This window comes from Nilaparvata lugens, chromosome 5 (genome assembly GCF_014356525.2).
Source record: "Nilaparvata lugens isolate BPH chromosome 5, ASM1435652v1, whole genome shotgun sequence".
NCBI classification, from domain to species: Eukaryota; Metazoa; Arthropoda; class Insecta; order Hemiptera; family Delphacidae; genus Nilaparvata; species Nilaparvata lugens.
The window spans coordinates 66,155,756-66,174,686 of record NC_052508.1 but is presented as its reverse complement, the minus strand read 5'-3'; the positions used below and the strand labels follow the sequence as shown (position 1 = coordinate 66,174,686).

At 32.6% G+C, this 18,931-nt stretch overlaps 1 protein-coding gene across 4 annotated transcripts in view; it reads left to right on the top strand.

Moving 5' to 3' along the window:
* The window catches only part of LOC111055076 (F-actin-uncapping protein LRRC16A), a 95,820-nt gene that overhangs the window by 51,912 nt on the left and 24,977 nt on the right, over positions 1–18,931 (top strand). For 3 of the 4 annotated variants that reach the window (XM_039429100.1, XM_039429099.1, XM_039429097.1), the window contains 9 exons: positions 102–270; positions 1,440–1,592; positions 1,920–2,036; positions 3,669–3,844; positions 5,042–5,129; positions 7,569–7,712; positions 9,835–9,855; positions 16,041–16,179; positions 18,357–18,570. In XM_039429100.1, coding sequence (XP_039285034.1) covers positions 102–270; positions 1,440–1,592; positions 1,920–2,036; positions 3,669–3,844; positions 5,042–5,129; positions 7,569–7,712; positions 9,835–9,855; positions 16,041–16,179; positions 18,357–18,570 — 1,221 coding nt within the window. The remainder of the gene's footprint in view (positions 1–101; positions 271–1,439; positions 1,593–1,919; positions 2,037–3,668; positions 3,845–5,041; positions 5,130–7,568; positions 7,713–9,834; positions 9,856–16,040; positions 16,180–18,356; positions 18,571–18,931) is intronic. The other variant, XM_039429098.1, reaches the window with a different exon arrangement.

Genomic DNA, 18,931 nt, shown 5'->3' with positions numbered 1-18,931 from the left:
ATCAACTTTTTAACAAAACACAACATTGAATTGCCTAGTCCACTTTTTACTTGTGTATACTCTCTTATACATTATTAATGATTTTATTTTTTATCTTGCAGTAACTATACTGTCCGTTACATGCCGTTTCCCATCTACGATGCTCTGCCTTGTATGAAGGTTTCAGCTGAAAAGACAAATGAAGTTATGAAAAAAATCCAGGAAATTCTTCACAGAAATGTGTCTCCTAAGAAGTACAGCAGTAATGGGCAAGCTTTCAGGTTACAACAGGTCAGTTTACATTTTAAAATATTCAATTACAGTTAAAAAAAAAATGTTATTGAGTAATGGATACATTTTCAACTACATACTTTCAACAGTTCAGCTTCTTTCTATTTTTCACAGGTAATGAATTTTTTATTTAATAATAATTATATCATTTGAGATTTTTTAGAATCTTCGTGTTCATGTACAGTTAATCCTATTAATCCTCAGTTGCTCATATTAAATAAAACTCTTTGGCCCGGTTGCACAAAAGTGGATTAAATTTCAACCGTGATTAATTTCACGAGAACCAATTAGAGAAGGCCTTTTTGATAAGACGGTTTTTCTGATTGGCTCTCGTGGAAAATTCACGATGAAAATTTAACCGGCTTTTGGGTAACCCACACTTTGAATCTGTTTTAAATTCTCGTGATTAACAATATTCAAACATCTTTTTCAGCAAAACTATTATATATAAAACGAATACTATGTGATTCAACGTGATTCTTTATTCTTACAACAATTTTATCATTAAAATGATAGAGAGAGGAAAAATAGGTTAGGCTATTCCTCTCCCAAATTTAGATAAGTTTACACATAGTCCGAAATAGGTTATGTCTTGTAGTTGTTCACTCCACAAAATTTTCAGTCCAAAGATTTTCATAAAGAATTTTCACGAAGAAGATTTTTAAATTTAGAATGTTTTAGAACTAAATATAGAAGTGAACAACAACAAGACTTAACTTATTTCGGACTATGTGTAGGCCTAACCTTATCTAAATTCTAGAGTAATAGCACAAGGTTACCTTATCTTTTCTCTCTCTATCATTTTGATGATGTACGTATCGTATGAATCAATAAAGAATATAGTCGAAGAAATATAACACATTAATATATGTGATTGGAGTATAGCTTTCCAAGATAATTATAATTCCTTGATTATGGACGAAAAAAAATTCAATAAATGTTGTAATGAAGCTTTCGGGCTTGAGAATATTTCCATATTCTAAGTTCTTTTCAGGAGATCATATTCTTTTCAAAGTTTAACCTCTGTAATTATCACTATTGGACAATTATTTATTTATTCAACTTCCAACGGTACACACTATTTTCACAAATAAATATAACTTTGGAACATTTTTTTATAGTATTATAATTTAATTGTCTTTTATTTGCTAGCTTATTGATGTTTATAGGGCTTCCTGTTGAGCTCTACTCAGCAGATGGTTGATCGGCTCGTTTTGCAAACTCAGGACACAATCAAAACTTTGGCACAAGAATCGACGGATAAGAACAACGACATCAATCATGCGACAAACTTGATTCAAGATGCTGACAATGCTAAACAGGTGAGATATTATTTCCCTCATCTGTTCTTAATGAAACTTGAGTTTCATTAAGTTTAAATCAATTTCCCTCATCAACTAGGTTACTCTTAGGCTCAGCTCACACTACATCGACTCAAATCGTACGACTCCAGTCGAGGATACTCCAGTCTCTTGACCTTCCTTGCTCTTTCCTAATAATGTCCTAGTAATGACTTTCTTGCTCATATACCTAATAATTGACTGCATGTCGTTGTATAAAACAGTGAATTTTTATTGTCTTCTACCATCAACTTTTTTTGAAATTTTTTAATGAGTTTTAATTATAAGTTTTTTTTTTTAATTTTTCAGCTGCTGCCCAGACTTCATGAGGTTGTACAAAGAAGGGAGGAAGTTGGGAATCCGATCGAAGTGAAATTGAAACATATATCCGAAGACCTTAATGCTGTGATAGTAGATTACTTACAGGTATGTCTTTTTTACAAATTGCTCAACACACATATAGAGCCGGTTTCTGAGCTTGGGATTTAGCTAAGTTCTAGACTTTAAAAAGCTGGATTCAGAAAATTGGCTTTCCGAAACGTGGCGTAGTCGCAGTAAATAGTTGCAGCCAGGACTGCTACCCACGTTTAAATTTAATTTCGAAAATAATAAACTAGAAAATTGAACACAAAATAAAATAAAGAGAAAATAGTGTAAAGTTTCAGCTGTTTTGAATTATTTAGGAATGTTTCACTTCGTCAAGGAAAAACTTTTCCAATATAGAAATGAGAAAATAAAGTTTATCATAAAAACTGCGACTACGCCCCGTTTCGGAAAGCCAATCTGGCTCCAGCTGTTTAAAGTCTAGAACTTAGCTAAATCCCGAGCTTGGAAACCGGCTCATAAATATTTCAAGTATCACAAATTATATAATTTGGTAGATAATTCCTTGCACTAAAAGGAATTCAACCAATTAAAAAATTAAGAATATTTTAGCAAGTAATGACATTGTTAATGACATGTTAAACATCAGATGTTTTGTCGTTTAGAATTTTAACATGGGTATAATTTTTGATGATTTAAGTGAAATTTTTCGTGATTGTAAAGGAAAATTTTTGTTTGGATTTGTATTTTTAAATTAATTAATCTGTTAAATTCAAAATTATTGTAGTACATACATTTTTTGGACTCAAAATAGTATGTGAATTAAGTTATCATTTACATAACCTCTAGACTGTGTATTCCAAATTAAGGTTTAAAGCAGTTTTGGGCGGATGCCTGTTGTTTTTACCTGCATTGTATCTATTGTCTATGAATAAATGATTGATTGATTGATTAATATATTTGTTTTGACAGGAACTAACTGTTTAGAAGTTATATCTTTATTTCACTGAGTTAGTGATAGTGAATTATTTCAATTATTGTATTGTGTTTTTGTCAAAATTAAAAATTATTTGATTTGAACCAGACCAAGAGTTCTATTTAGAAGTTGGTTTAATTGAACCGAAATTAATTGACTTCATCAAATAACTCCTTCTTAGACATTCCCCCAAGATGAATTTATTTTATTTCATTTTACAATCACAATATCAAATTAATGATTGGGAGAGAATCAACAGGATGATCCAAAAACTGGTTCTTCCCTAATTTTGATAAATAGTCCAAATGTGGTATGTAAACACTTTAATGAAAATTTACAGTCCAAATATACATTATACTAAAAATGTTGTATCTGGTTTAATTGAACCGAAATTAATTGACTTCATCAAATAACTCCTTCTTAGACATTTTCTCAAGATGAATTTATTTTATTTCATTTTACAATTACAATATCAAATTAATGATTGGGAGGGAATTAATAGGATGAACCCAAAACTGTTTTCCTAATTTTGATAAATAGTCCAAATGAGGTTATGTAAATACTTTTATAAAAATTTACAGTCCAAATATACATTATACTAAAAATGTTGTATCTGGGTTGATCAGAAAGATGGAACTAATGAAATTATCGCAGTTGAAAATATATTAATAATTTGAAAAATATTTAAAAACTTGATAAATTTGAAGCAAGAAAAAAATAATTTATGAATTATTAATAGTGACTATTTGTGTGTACAGGATACTCTAGAAAGTATGGTGAAATGTGTGGAGGAGCAATGTCCGACAGTGTTTGGGAGTGAGCGTGTGCAGGATGACGTCCGTAAGATGTGTCAACAAAAAAGTCGTTTGGAGCCTGAATTTGTGCGAACATGTATTTTAGAGCAAGCTGGAACAAACATCATGAACAAAGTCAAGTAAGAATCTATCGATGCTGCTATATTCATAAAGTGCTTCTACATTTTTATTTATTCATTTACCACAATGCAAATTACACTAATGTAATAACATTGGTTGATAAAATAATAAGGTAGTCGTCCTTGTGCTATTTCTCTTCCAAGTTTATAGGTGACAAAGTCCAAGATAAGGCTAGAATTTCACGTGTACAATTTTATAATAAAATTTTAGACGAAAATATAAACATGAAAACTATAAACTTTGAATTTAGATGGCTTGAATTAATAAATGTATTAGAAATATTCCTCTCAATTACCACTTGTAACGAATAATATTGAATTATTTAAGAAAATTTGGAACCATTGAAGAAACACAAACTTGTAAACACTGAAGCTCAGCTTTATGTTTGTAATTTATTTATTTATTTATTCGTAGATACAATTGTTATGTATCTTGAGTATCTACAAATCATTTGAATATGATCATTTGTAATTTCAGATTTAAACTCAAGGGAGATGGTTACATTACTCGTTGAACAATCAGTAATATTTTGATCATTCAATTTCAACTGTTATTTACTTTATTATTGAATACTTCAATTTTTACAGTGAGCTGAGGATGGCTTAGGGAAACGGAAAAAATGAAAATTATGTCATTTCCACAGATAAATTTCATAAATCTAGTAAACTTTAAACGAAAGGTCATGCCAAAACTGCCTCCAAAATATAGTTACTCTTGTGAAAACTATGATCGGTCACTATTCTGTATCTGTATCTCAATTACATTATTTCATTTCATTTTTATTTTATTTTTACAAGAAAACACTGGATGGGAAGTTAAGAAGTATGCTCCTTGTACTATTTCTCTCCCAAATTTAGATAATATTTTAGAAGTTCAAAATGAGGTTATGATTCCACCTCTCTGAAATTTAGTCTTTTTTCACTCAAAAACAACAAAAAATAAGAATTTTGAATTTTTACTGTTGTGAAACAGGGTAGAAAACAAAAATATTACAATCAAATAACTATTAATTAAAAATTTTAAATATAAGTTTTTTTTTTATTCTAATATGTCTATTTTGGTTGTAATTTTATGGCTAAAACATTTGAATTTGAGTCATCAACGCACTGTGACGTGATTGAATTACTGCTTAGACAATTAGTGATATTTTATCACTGTTCTTCTACTAATACTATTGAATACCTCTCTTTTTCCAGTGAACTGAGTTTGGCGGTAGCATCTCATGTATCGGATCGGTTAACAGATGAAGTTATTGAATCCCTGTCGAAAAGTCATAAATCGTTGGTAAGTCTCAATAATAAGATAAGATAAGATTCTTTATTTCGCAACCAATTTACAACAACAGTACAGCGCACAAAACTAAAAAAAAAGATAGCAAATAAGAATAATAAAAAACAATACTTAAGAGAACTTTTTAACCGAATAAATATGAAACTTGCTGATAATACTAATTGTATTAATTCTCATTATAGGATGATGGAATGTAATCTAGCACAGCTACACTGTTTTACAAAAATTCACCATAATTAATGCACGAAATAAAATACTGCATGCAAAGACCTTGATAACGAGGTCACGTTTGCATTAAATATAGGTAAAAGGTTACCTTAAATCATTCAAAATTAACATTGCTGTAAAAATAACAAAGTCTGTCTTGAAACAGATTTGACAGAAAAAAATTAAATTATGTGTTAATCAATCATTGATCTATTGTCTAATAAAATGAAAAACTATTATTTATGAGAATAAGATGAGCCTACAATGTCAATGAATTTTTTCCGATGCGCTGTACATTCCATAGTGCTGCGGCTGTGGGAGACTAGTGTTGGAAAGTCTTGGGGACTAGGCAGACTTCGCGCCAGTTTTTTTCGGAGAGTTTTTACAGGCATTTCCGCGAGAGACGTTTTCGTGACGCGTCAGAGTTCAAAATGCAGCGTTCCTCGAGCAACGTAGTGTGACGAGGACAGCAAATTTTGTTGATCAATGAAAATTTTTCATACTCGAATATCCAAGACACATCTTGATATTAGATATCTTGATATTATTGATCAGTGATAATATTTTCTAAAAAGTTTGCGTCCTCGTCACACGTTGCTCGAGGGAGCGCTGCATTTTTGAACACTGACGAGTCACAAAAATGTCTCTCACGGAAATCGTGTAACAACTCTCCGGAAACAACTGGCGGGAAGTCTGCCTAGTTCCCAAGACCCTTCACCACTAGTCTCCATTAGCCGCAGCACCCTGGAATGTACAATTTCTCCGGAAAAAAATAATCGAAATTACTTTCCGGACAGAGAATGAATTTCTTCTAAATCGTATTTCTCAAGTTGCAAATTTGGAGTAAATTCGAAATTCGATTGAGATTGAAAATATACGCGAACTTTGGTATTTTAATACATAATTATTATTTAACTAAAATCCTAAATAAATGCTGTAAATCACCCCGAAGACTTCTGCTACTGCAGACATTAACAACAGGGTTAACAGCTAGATGGAAATTCGATGAGAACTACTATCCAAAAAAGAAAAAAATAGAAAAATAATAATTATTTAATACCATTTGACGATCAACTTATTTTTAGTTCCAAAAGACTTCAAAAAAATGTAGGCTCTAAAATTGATAATTGGAACCCACAAAAGATAAATCAATTATTCAGACATAAATCCTCAAATAAATACGGCTAGATAACAAATAAAATTATTGCGTTCTTCGTTTTACATCATGTTATTGATGGAAATTACTGATATATTGCAATTATTCCTTACTTTTATACCATCTACCTGACTATTACATGGGAAACCATTGTTGGCTAGGTATTTTTCCTCCTTTCTTTCTTTTCAGCACACCCCACCATGAAGCCTGTTTTTGTATTTTATTAAAAATTTATTTTTGACTGTGATATTTTGTATTTTGATTCATTTTATGTATATTGTGTTGATTGGAATAAAATTATTGATTGATTGATATCCAAAATTTGGATAATGAATGCTAATGAATCAATAATTATTATTAGACGAAAATCCATATTAAATGCTGTAATTCACCTCGAATTTTCGTCTAGCTGCTTACCCTGTTGTCAATATTTGCAGTAGCAGAAGTCTTCGGGGTGAATTACAGTATTTAATTTGGATTTCGTTTAATAATAATAATAATTGCTCAAAAATAATGATAATAATTGATTCAAAATTTGCTCGTTTATCTGAGTATTGAAGAGTGTAAATTGTATTTTGAAAAGTGAAAGTGACATAACCAACATTTTGATTTGGACAGTATAGTATAACTTGGAAATGGGACAGTTTTGGGCATGAGCCTGTTGTGCCTTTCCTCATGTTAAGTATTTGTACACAATGTAAATAAATAACTAAATAATTATTCATGTTAAATAATGTACAAATCACATACTATTTAATAATTTGGAAATCGCCAGTGATAACTGAATTAGAGTATTGAATTATCATTTTAACTATCATCTCCTGTTCGTATTATATTATTACATTTATTACATTCCTTAATAACAACATCAAATTAATGATTGGGAGAGAATCAACAGGATAAACCCAAAACTGTTCCTCTCCCTGATTTTGATAAAAATAGTCCAAATGAGGTTATGAAAACACTTTTATAAAGATCACAAAAATTTACAGTCCAAATAAACATTATACTAAATATTGTTGAAAGCATTTTAATTTGTTCAAATTTGAAGTAAATATTGTGATTTTCAGCTTGGCGATGTAAGCAAAAAGAGATCTTCCACCCCTGATGTACTGCGCACAATGTCGCGAATGAGCTCCGACTCATCGAGATGCGACCCCAGTGAAAGTTTCCCCACTTCGGATGCTAGTCAACAATCGGATCCTTCTCCCATGGTCAGTGTCACACTTATTTCAATCTTTTATCAATTTGTTGAAAGTTACAACTATAATTTGGGAGCTGCTCTGAAATACAAAGACTATACAAGATGAGAAAAAGGTTTATATGAATATTAATAAACACACATTCTGAGGAAGAGTTAGAATAGACAGTGTTACTGATTTGTTGAATTTTAATCAATTTCATTATATAATATCATTGTCTGGGAATATTCCCATTTGATTGGTAACTTGTCAAATTGGTCTTATAATATACAAGATTGATATTTTCAGAATCTATGTGCAAAATTTGGAGATCTAAATCATTCCCGTTTTTTCCGGTATGCAATCCACAAGTTGACATGTTTTGATGCGAACAAACAAACACAAACCCTACTCTCTCTTATTATATAGATAATAACATATAATAATAACAAACAATGAATGAATTTATTAATGTTGATACTCTCAACTGAGATTGTTTCCCTTACGTATTATCATCAGAATAATAATCATTTTATGGAAAAATAATTATTGATATTGAAAAATATATCTCGAAACATTTATGAAGAGTTTTCTAGCACTATTGTTTTACTCTGTACCAAAACTACAAAGCTAAGTTTCTTGAGAAAAATTGAAGGCTCTGTACTTGATCACATTATTTTTAGATTGAGTGAACATAAAAACGTCTCCAACTATCTATCAACATTTTATTCACTATACAAATATTTGACGGTTCTCAATCATCAATCAATCTCTTTATTCAAAACATACATCAAGATTTACATCAATGCGTCTTTCATTATTAATTATTTTCAGCAAAATAATAGAACAAATACAAGTAAAAAAACAAAATACATCAACAATAGGTAGTATAAATACATAATGAGTTGGCACTTTAAAAGTCTTCATAACTGTACAATTCGAAACCCTTTCTGCCAAACCCTTAGGTTTTCCGGCGGGTGCCCAGTTGTGAAAATGATAAATACAAGACAAATTAAATAATCAGTCAACATAATGTGATACTACAAACAATGAATGATTTCTATCATTTTAAAGAAAAATATTCTCTAATAAAAATGTATTGTGAGGACCACATTATAATGGCAGTGTTTGATTATCAATGGTATTGCTATCCTTGTCTATCATTCAACAAAGCGGATAGCGCTATCTCTTTCTCGCTTTGCTCTGTTGCCAAATCGTATCTTAACAATGTAGAATTAATGATTAATTAACAAAATATTTCATCTCATTTATGAAAATTTATTATGAAATTACTGAAAAATATAATTTCTTTTTTTTTCTTTTTGTGTAGTTGAGAAGTTGATATTGTGGTAATTATTCATATTAAATAAAAATACTAAGAAATTGTCAAAAACCACAGATTTATTGATACTTTAACTTGAAGAGTTTATCAGAGATTGGACAATGGTGTAACAACCGAAACCGATATTTCTAAGTATTAATAAATCTTTGGTTTTTGACAATTTCTTAGTCTTTTTATTTAATATAATTTCTTGCTTAATAAACTATAATTGATTATTTTATACGAGAATTAACCGTTAATATTACATCAATAAACCTGTATCAGCTACCGTCTATAGAAGGCATTGACAAGACAGAGGATCGGCAACGTTTTTCTCACATCTTTCTCCACTGTCATTATAACGTGGACCTCACTATAGTTTAATAAACTTTCATTGATCATTTTATTATTGAATGAAGAGAATTGAAAATTATTTTTTAGTTTTGTTTAGCAGGCAGGTTACTAATAAAATTAAGTGTTCTGAAGTTTGCAAAGTGTGAGAAGTTTATGAAACATTACTGTAACAAAATTAAATGCTATGTAGAAACGACATTTTGACATCTAGTTAGGCAAATGCAGATTTAATTTATTCACTCTCATGGTTCAGTTGTCTTTTGTGATTGTTTATCATCAACGTTGAAGGACATAGTTAATCATCATAGTTGAAGGACGTTGATGTGCTTCATTTATTTGAGATAAATCAAGCATTGTAAATGTCTTAATGAAAACATCCAATATTACTTTTCTCCTTCTGTGAATCATTATTATGTGTATGGATTATTACTTACTGAATTGAAGATTAATGCAAATTTGTAATTCTTTTCGGCTTGATAGAAACTGGAATATTTGAACCTGGTAAGTTATTAACTAGTTGATGCCTCGTTGATGTTAAGTTTGAGCTCGTATTTTTGTGCATGATGATTTCGTCTAGCATGAGGCATTACGTATATATTTTCAGAATTTTATAAGTTGCTCAGTTATGTATGCGTTCTTCAATGGATTTTCATCTATATGTCCTGATTTTCGGTTACTGAAAAGCATCTGATTGAATTATAATAGAAAAGACACAAACTGGAAACCTTTAAGGCTGTGCAAAGGCAAAAAATAAACTTTCTAGTGGTGATATTTTTCAAAGTTTTTTGATTTGTATATCATCAAACTATCAAAATGAAAAAGTTTTCTCAGGAAAACATTTTTTTTCGATCATCATTTTTTGAGATATGAGGGCCTAAAGTTTAAATTTTTGGGACAGAACATTTCAAATTCGGTAAGAGATTAATCCATGAGATTTAGGCGATGATCTAGTATTGTTGATCTAGTAGAATAGAAATTTTGTGAAAGAATAGATTATTGAGAAAGTTATTAAATTTACCAAAAGTGACCAAAAACAACTGAACCGAAAGCTATTTTTAGTAATTTGAATAACTTTCTCAAAAATCTATATTTTTAGAAAAAATTTTGTTTTACTAGATCAACAATACCATGAAGAAAGAATTCACCCTCTAAATCTCATGGATTTATCTCTTACCGAATTTGAAATGTTCTGTCCCAAATATTCAAACTTTAGGCGCTCATATCTCAAAAAATAATGATTGGAAAAAAAATGTTTTCCTGAGAAAACTTTTTCATTTTGATCGCTTGATGAACAAAAATCGATAAACTTTGAAAAATATCACCAGTAGAAAGTTTATTTTTAGCCTTTGCACAGCCTTTAAGAAACCCTCTGACGTAATATGGAATTTTGCGTTTTGTGTGAAAAAATAATTGAATGATTTTTAATTTACTCCGAATAATATCATAGAATGGAACATCTTATAATATAATTATAAGAGGAAAAATGCTCTCTTATTGATAGATAATATTGCATAATAATAGTTCATTGATATTTTATTTATTTACTTATTATTTTATTTAATCATTCAGAATTACACAACTTACAGAAAAGTACCACAGGCTTATAAGCCCAAAACGGTTCCTATTCTCTTTTTTACAACAGTCCGATACTTCATGAGACCTCTGCCATAAAAATGTGTATTTTCTTACTTCCCTTCACCGCACACGAATCCTCCGCTGATCCCTAAATAATTGAAGAATTGCAATAATAATTGACACGTATTGTCAAAATTGGCAAAGTATCACATTTTAAATTAAATTGGAGTTCATTTTTTACTTTCCTTGCCCTATTACCATAGGTAAGGAAAGTATTGCTTTTCCAAAAAAAATTAAGGTACCCTAATTTCATGTTTTCTATACGTTTCAAGGTCCCCTGAGTCCAAAAAAATAATTTTTGGGTGTTGGTCTGTGTGTGTGTATGTGTGTGTATGTGTGTGTGTGTGTATGTGTGTGTGTGTATGTGTGTATGTCTGTGAACACGATAACTCCATTCCTAATTAACCGATTGACTTGAAATTTTGAATTTAAGGTTCTTATACCATGAGGATCCGACAATAAGAAATTCAATAAAATCCAATCCAAGATGGCGGAAAAAATGGCGGATAATTACTAAAAAACCATGTTTTTCACGTTTTTCTCGAAAACGGCTCTAACGATTTCAAATTTATAACATGGATAGCTATTTATAAGCCCTATCAACTGACATGAGTCTCATTTCTGGGAAAATTTCAGGAGCTCCGTAATATTCTTGAGAAAAATGGCGGATAATGACTAAAAATCCATGTTTTTCACGGTTTTCTCGAAAACGGCTTTAACGATTTCCTTCAAATTCATACCATGGATAGCTATTTATAAGCCCTATCAACTGGCATGAGTCTCATTTCTGGGAAAATTTCAGGAGCTCCGTAATATTCTTGAGAAAAATGGCGGATAATGACTAAAAATCCATGTTTTTCACCGTTTTTTCGAAAACGGCTCTAACGATTTCCTTCAAATTCATACCATGGATATATATGAATTCATAAGCACTATCAACTGGCATGAGTCTCATTTCTGGGAAAATTCCATGAGCTCCGTAATATTCTTGAGAAAGATGGCGGATAATGACTAAAAAACCATGTTTTTCACGGTTTTCTCGAAAACGGCTTTAACGATTCTCTTCAAATTTGAACCATGGATAGCTATTCATAAGCCCTATCACATGACATGAGTTTTTTCCTGGGAAAATTGCAGGAGCTCCGTAATATTCTCGAGAAAAATGGCGGATAATTACTAAAAAACCATGTTTTTCACGATTTTCTCAAAAATAACTTGACCGATTTTTTTCAAATTCATACTCTGTATAGTTATTTATCAGCTCTATCAACTGGCATGAGTCTCCTTTCTGAAAAACCAATGGGGGTTCCACCCCATCCTTGGGAAATGGTCTTAGTAACCTCCTTCTCGTGCATGAGGTAGGTAGGTAGCGCAGTTCATAAAAAGAACACATAGTCGAGATATTTCATCTGTAGAACAGCTGTTTTGACGACTTTGAAAAAATGACGACTAAAAAAATCATCGAATTTCACAATTATTCACACAAAGAAAAAGTACTTAGAAAACAATTTTATATACACATATACAGAAGTCTGATCGCAGTTTCAAATATGAGCAAGGAAAGTTGTGTGAGTGTACCACACCAGATTTTTATGTTTGGTGAGTTCTTGATGATTCAGTATGTATAAACAATAATTGATGTCGCCATTGTATATGAAACTAGCTTACCCGGCGAACTTCGTACCGCCAAAAAGTCAATTTATCTCATGGTCACACTTGACTTTATTTGGTGAATCATGAAATTTATCTGACAATCAATATTTTCATTTACATCTCAATACGGACTTCCTATGTGCTTAAAACTATCGTAAACTAGTAGCTCTGTGAACAGTAGACTCACGCAGTATTCTCATCCACAAGTACCTGATTGAAACTATAGACCTTATTGAAATACAGCAATAGACTGGCTTCTCCACACATCTATGTAATCACTTCTCAGCTGATTTATGATGAATAATTCTATAGTCTGATTTTGATTCTAACATTGTCGTATGAAGGAGGCTCCTTTTTCCTTTTATATTATCCTTGAAATGCAAAATTTCCAAAAACCTTGTATATACGTCGACGCGCAATTAAAAAAGGAAAATACCTGTCAAATTTCATGAAAATCTATTACCGTGTTTCGCCGTAAATGCGCAACATATAAACTTTTAAACATTAAGAGAAATGCCAAACCGTCGACTTGAATCCTAGACCTCACTTCGCTCGGTCAATAATATATATATAGTAATACCAGTAAACAATTTTATCACTGAGTGACGTGTTTATTACAGATGGTAAGTTTAGATGCTAAATCATATTATCTCAATATAATCTTAAATCATGATGATCTTCCCGTTCTATGTTAGCCGCTCGGCCGACAATTTCGAAAACATAGGTCTGTAAAATGGATTAATATGTAATTATTATTATTAGCCCCCCTATTAAAATTTCTAGTCAGAAACCATCCCCAATATTCACACAACATATTCCCAAAGTTTCATGCCGTTTTGTCAAGTAGTTTTCGAGTCTATAGGGAACAAACAAACATTCATTTTTATATGTATAGATAGAAGATGTAACTTATCACTGTACTGTATTAGCAGCATAATCGTTGTTCTAGATCCACCAGTTTTGATTTTTGAGTTTGTAACTAATTTTTGCATCGTTGCTCTATGAAATTTCACTTTTTGTGAAGTGCTTTGATTTTCGTGCACTACTAAGTAATGTTAATGTATTATTACGTAGTTGTTAGCTAAATGTGATTTTTTAAATATAATTTTCATACTTTTTAAATGAAAATTATTGAATAACTTTACTAAGTAATTTTAATGTATTATTACGTAGTTGTAATATATTATTACGTAGTTGTTAGTTAAATGTGATTTTTTCAATATAATTTTCATAATTTTTATATGAAAATTATTGAATAACTAGAAATATACGAATAAAGCTAGATTCCCATGTTTCAATCAGTATCAGAGTCCAGTTGAGTGACAATATTCTTCCCATTTATTTTAAAGGTAGATCGGCCTGGCTTCGTGGAAATAGTCCCATTAGAACACATAAGAAGAATATTTTCAGTGAACAGGACACGGACTCTTAGGGTGGGCACACACCAGTTAGTCAAGACAAGACAAGACACGTTTAGTCACAATACTTCACATAGTTGCTTATGAAGCAACAAACACCGATCAGTCATTGCAATTAGACATGTCTTCATAAGCAACTATGTGAAGTATTGTGACTAAACGTGTCTTGTCTTGTCTTGACTAACTGTTGTGTGCCTAGCCTTACACTGATATTTGGGAATCCAGCTTAAGGATTTCACCAACGAGCCCAAAAACCGTTGTTATCCTATCAATGTGAAGGAAAATTATCTTATGAATTCATCTATTTTGAAAATGTACGTCAGCAATGAGCAGAGTATCTCTCACCGTCTCTCTCATTCGACAACTGATGTTCAATTTGATTTTATATCAATTCAAACTTCAAATTAGCGGTTTGTTTTCATTCCAACATAGTAGTCGCTTTTGTTTCTAGTTATCTCTCACAATAGAGCTGAACAATTCAGAATCTTGTTGTAATATTTGAAGCCAATCTAAAGGTGTGAACAGAACGAGTACAGCCCTGCACACATTCATCGATTTTTTTCGTACAATATTTTGCCATCCTTATAAATTCTATTAGATTATACAGATGATTTCAAACAGATGATGTTTGACAAGTTCCGTTTAATCTGATAGAATTCATAAGGAAGGCAAAATATCGTACGAACAAAAATCGACGTGTGTGTGTGTGTGTGTGTGTGTGTGTGTGTGTGCGTGATGGGCTTGAGTAGTGGTGAAGATGGATGCCATTGAACAGCTGTGCAATGATAAAAACATTTGGAGTCATTGATATAGATAAAATTAAGAAGTTCGATAGGATAATGAGCTAAAATCTACATATCGACCAGACCGTTCTGTTCGTACCCTAAAGCCTAGTTTACACATCGCCAATTGGCGAGACAGTTGTCTTTGGACAATTGTCATCGTGGTTGCTGATTGTCGGAGGCCAGGCCAGTTAAACGAGAAGATGTTTATAAGCGGCCAACTATTGGCACGTCAGTTGATATCTAAACATGTCCGAGTTCTCGTCATCTGTTGTGACTAAACCAGCTGAACTTGCAAAACCAAGACAGCGCTACTGGCCTACACCGTTCACACGGCGCCAATTGTCGCGACAACAGATTCCGAGTGGTGGGGGGCTCGCTGGGCCCAATTGACTGTCCATAGGTCTACTCCCGGAGACAGTTGAATTTCGGGCCAATTGTCGGGACAGTTGGCAAGACAATTGGCCTGAAGTGTTTATACGAAGACAATAATTTCATTCCAGTCAGTTGCCTTATGACAATTGTCTCGCAAATTGGCATAGTATAAACTAGGCTTAAGAATTTTCCATAAGAGTTTCCTCATTACGTTCATCTTGCAATAAACTAAATAGGAATACCAAACATTGTATGATTTAAAAATCTCAGGGATACTATTCACCTAAACAATTGTAATACCTACCTAAGCTCAATTAGTTTATTTCAAACTCAAATTTTCAATTGAAAGAATAAGACGTTGATTTTGTCAATACCACTATATACCAGGATAAGTGGTATTTATTTATTACATTGCCAACGGTATACACCAATTTCAAAAGAATACAATAGTAACAAGATAAACAAAAATAACAAGACAAATATAAATATGAGATACATAACATAAAGTCAAATAAGTCACTTAGCAATCATTCAGAAGTATTGACAACATCAACGTCTTATTCTTCCAATTATAGAGAAAAACCACATCTCATACCATACAATCAAATTATCAAGTTTATTAAGCTTGACTTTTGGATTATAGGATTTAAATCTCGAGTCAAATATTGCATGACTACACAACTATTGGATTGAAATAAATGAAAACCAACTCTATATCTAAAACTATTACTACTTCTAGGTATAGTATTTCTCTTAGATCTTCTTTTCCAATTCTTGATGTGTGACTTTTGTCCAGTTATTGATTAATGTGTCGATTTTACAGGCCACTCCCCATCTGTCTACCAAGAGGAAAAGTTTGCACGGTCGCAAATTGAGGCCGAAGTCAGTGGTGGATAGTGTTGACGGAATGTCAGCTGATGACATTCCTGACCTTCTTCCATCTCTGCCAACGTCTGCTGAAGGTAAGCATTATGGAGTTTCTCTTGCCTATGAATATTTTCAGAATAAATAATTATTACTAAACGAAAATCCAAATTAAATGCTGTAATTCACCCTGAAGACTTCTGCTACTGCAAATAAAACTCTTCATAAAACTATAAGGAACATAGTTACATAGAGAGACAATCTTATTTCCAAAATAATAACTTTAGTCCATTCCTCCTCACTATAATTCATAAATTTTAGAATTTATTCAAACTATTCATAAATTTATTATTAAAAGAAAATCCCAATTAAATGTTGTAATTCACCCAGAAGACTTCTGCTACTGCAAATATTGACAACAGGGTAAACAACTAGATGGAAATTCGATGAGCGCTACTCATATGATTTTTGAGTAGTAGCGCTCATCGAATTTCCATCTAGCTGTTTACCCTGTTGTCAATATTTGCAGTAGCAGAAGTCTTCGGGGTGAATTACAGCATTTAATTTGGATTTTCGTTTAATAATAATTATTTATTCATTAGCTTTTGAATAATTGCAATATCTCAGTAATTTCCACTTTCCATTTTCAGAATAATTTCCATGTAAACTTCGTCGTTCGTATATTTATAGAAAGTGCATACATTGCTCCAAATCCAGGGACAAGTGCACCCTTCTTCTACGCCCTAATAGTCTGAGCGGGAACGCGACTAGGTGCCACCCCTACTACTTGACACCCCGTCAACCTGTCCCCTTTTAAAACCGGTTTTTAGGGGACAAGTTGACGTGAGCCATCCCCGTATACTTGTCTTATTCATATCCTTGCATATTCCCTAGATGGAGGAAGCTTCCTGCACACAGAGATTCTTCATCAATGAGAGAGTTGCAACGTATCTCCAAAAATTGAAAGAACATGTTGAACGAATGTCAGGTGATAGGCTTCCACTGAAAATTTTAAAGTATAAGCCGGTAGGCAAAGCTACAGGACCCCGACTGTTGTCTTGTGTTAAACAGACGTAACTCCAAAAATGCAACACGTTGCTTTTGAGAAGATACAAAAGAGCATCTGATGCTTATGGAAAGATACATTTTCAAAAAAGTTCTATGCTTTTGAACAGTTTGGCCTGGTTGCACAACAGCCGGTAAAATTTTAATCGTGATTAATTTCACGAGAACCAATCAGAGAAGGCCTTTTGATAAGACGGCTTCTTTGATTGCTTCTCGTGGAATTAGTCATGGGTAAAATTTTAACCGTGATTAATTTCACGAGAACCAATCAGAGAAGGCCTTTTGATAAGACGGCTTCTTTGATTGCTTCTCGTGGAATTAGTCATGGGTAAAATTTTAACCGTGATTAATTTCACGAGAACCAATCAGAGAAGGCCTTTTGATAAGACGGCTTCTTTGATTGCTTCTCGTGGAATTAGTCATGGGTAAAATTTTAACCGTGATTAATTTCACGAGAACCAATCAGAGAAGGCCTTTTGATAAGACGGCTTCTTTGATTGCTTCTCGTGGAATTAGTCATGGGTAAAATTTTAACCGTGATTAATTTCACGAGAACCAATCAGAGAAGGCCTTTTGATAAGACGGCTTCTTTGATTGCTTCTCGTGGAATTAGTCATGGGTAAAATTTTAACCGTGATTAATTTCACGAGAACCAATCAGAGAAGGCCTTTTGATAAGACGGCTTCTTTGATTGCTTCTCGTGGAATTAGTCATGGGTAAAATTTTAACCGTGATTAAACCAATCAGAGAAGGCCTTTTGATAAGACGGCTTCTTTGATTGCTTCTCGTGGAATTAGTCATGGGTAAAATTTTAACCGTGATTAATTTCACGAGAACCAATCAGAGAAGGCCTTTTGATAAGACGGCTTCTTTGATTGCTTCTCGTGGAATTAGTCATGGGTAAAATTTTAACCGTGATTAATTTCACGAGAACCAATCAGAGAAGGCCTTTTGATAAGACGGCTTCTTTGATTGGTTCTCGTGGAATTAATCATGGGTAAAATTTAACCGGCTTTTGTGCAACCGGCACTAAGTATTGTAGTCTAGTAGCCCTCCGCCGATAGGCAAAGCTTCAGGACGCGGACTGTACATCTTTTGATTTAATCCACTGAATTATTCTTATAATACTTGATTTTGTTATATTAGTGATTTTAATGAATTTACTACCTATATAAAGATAATGTTTCAATTCAAACGAAACTATTTTCAGAATCTCTGGACTCAGTGTGCGAGCTGCCCCCTGGCGGTGTGACGCAACAACTTCAGCACCTGGTAAAAGGGCGGCCTCGTCGCGCCAAGACCCGCGCCCCTTCGCGCCCCACTCTACGCCCCCCTGCGCCCACCCCACTGATCCAAGAGGGCCTCGACACCTTCTTCAGGCCCGGCTCTGTCACGCCTCTAGTCTCGCCCACCTCTGATGATAGGTGAGCGATTTAAACCAAGATAGATCAACTGTTGGTTTGAACCTGGAATGAAACACATTATAACAAACCATAGGGAAAAGATAGCACAAGAATATAGATCAAGAATAGATTAAAAGATAGAACCGAGATAGATTCAATTCAATTCAATTTTTTTATGTTATGCATCGTATATAACACCTATAAAACTACATGGTTTTTAAAACACAAAGGAACACATACGGTCATTTTGACCGATAAGCTCATATTTAGAAATATATCATGATATATCATCAAGGATCAATGTAAATTAGTAATACTGCTAGGTTCCAAGGGTGCACTCATGCTGGAAAGCAAATTGGTTTTCGAAAGCAAATTGTGTAAT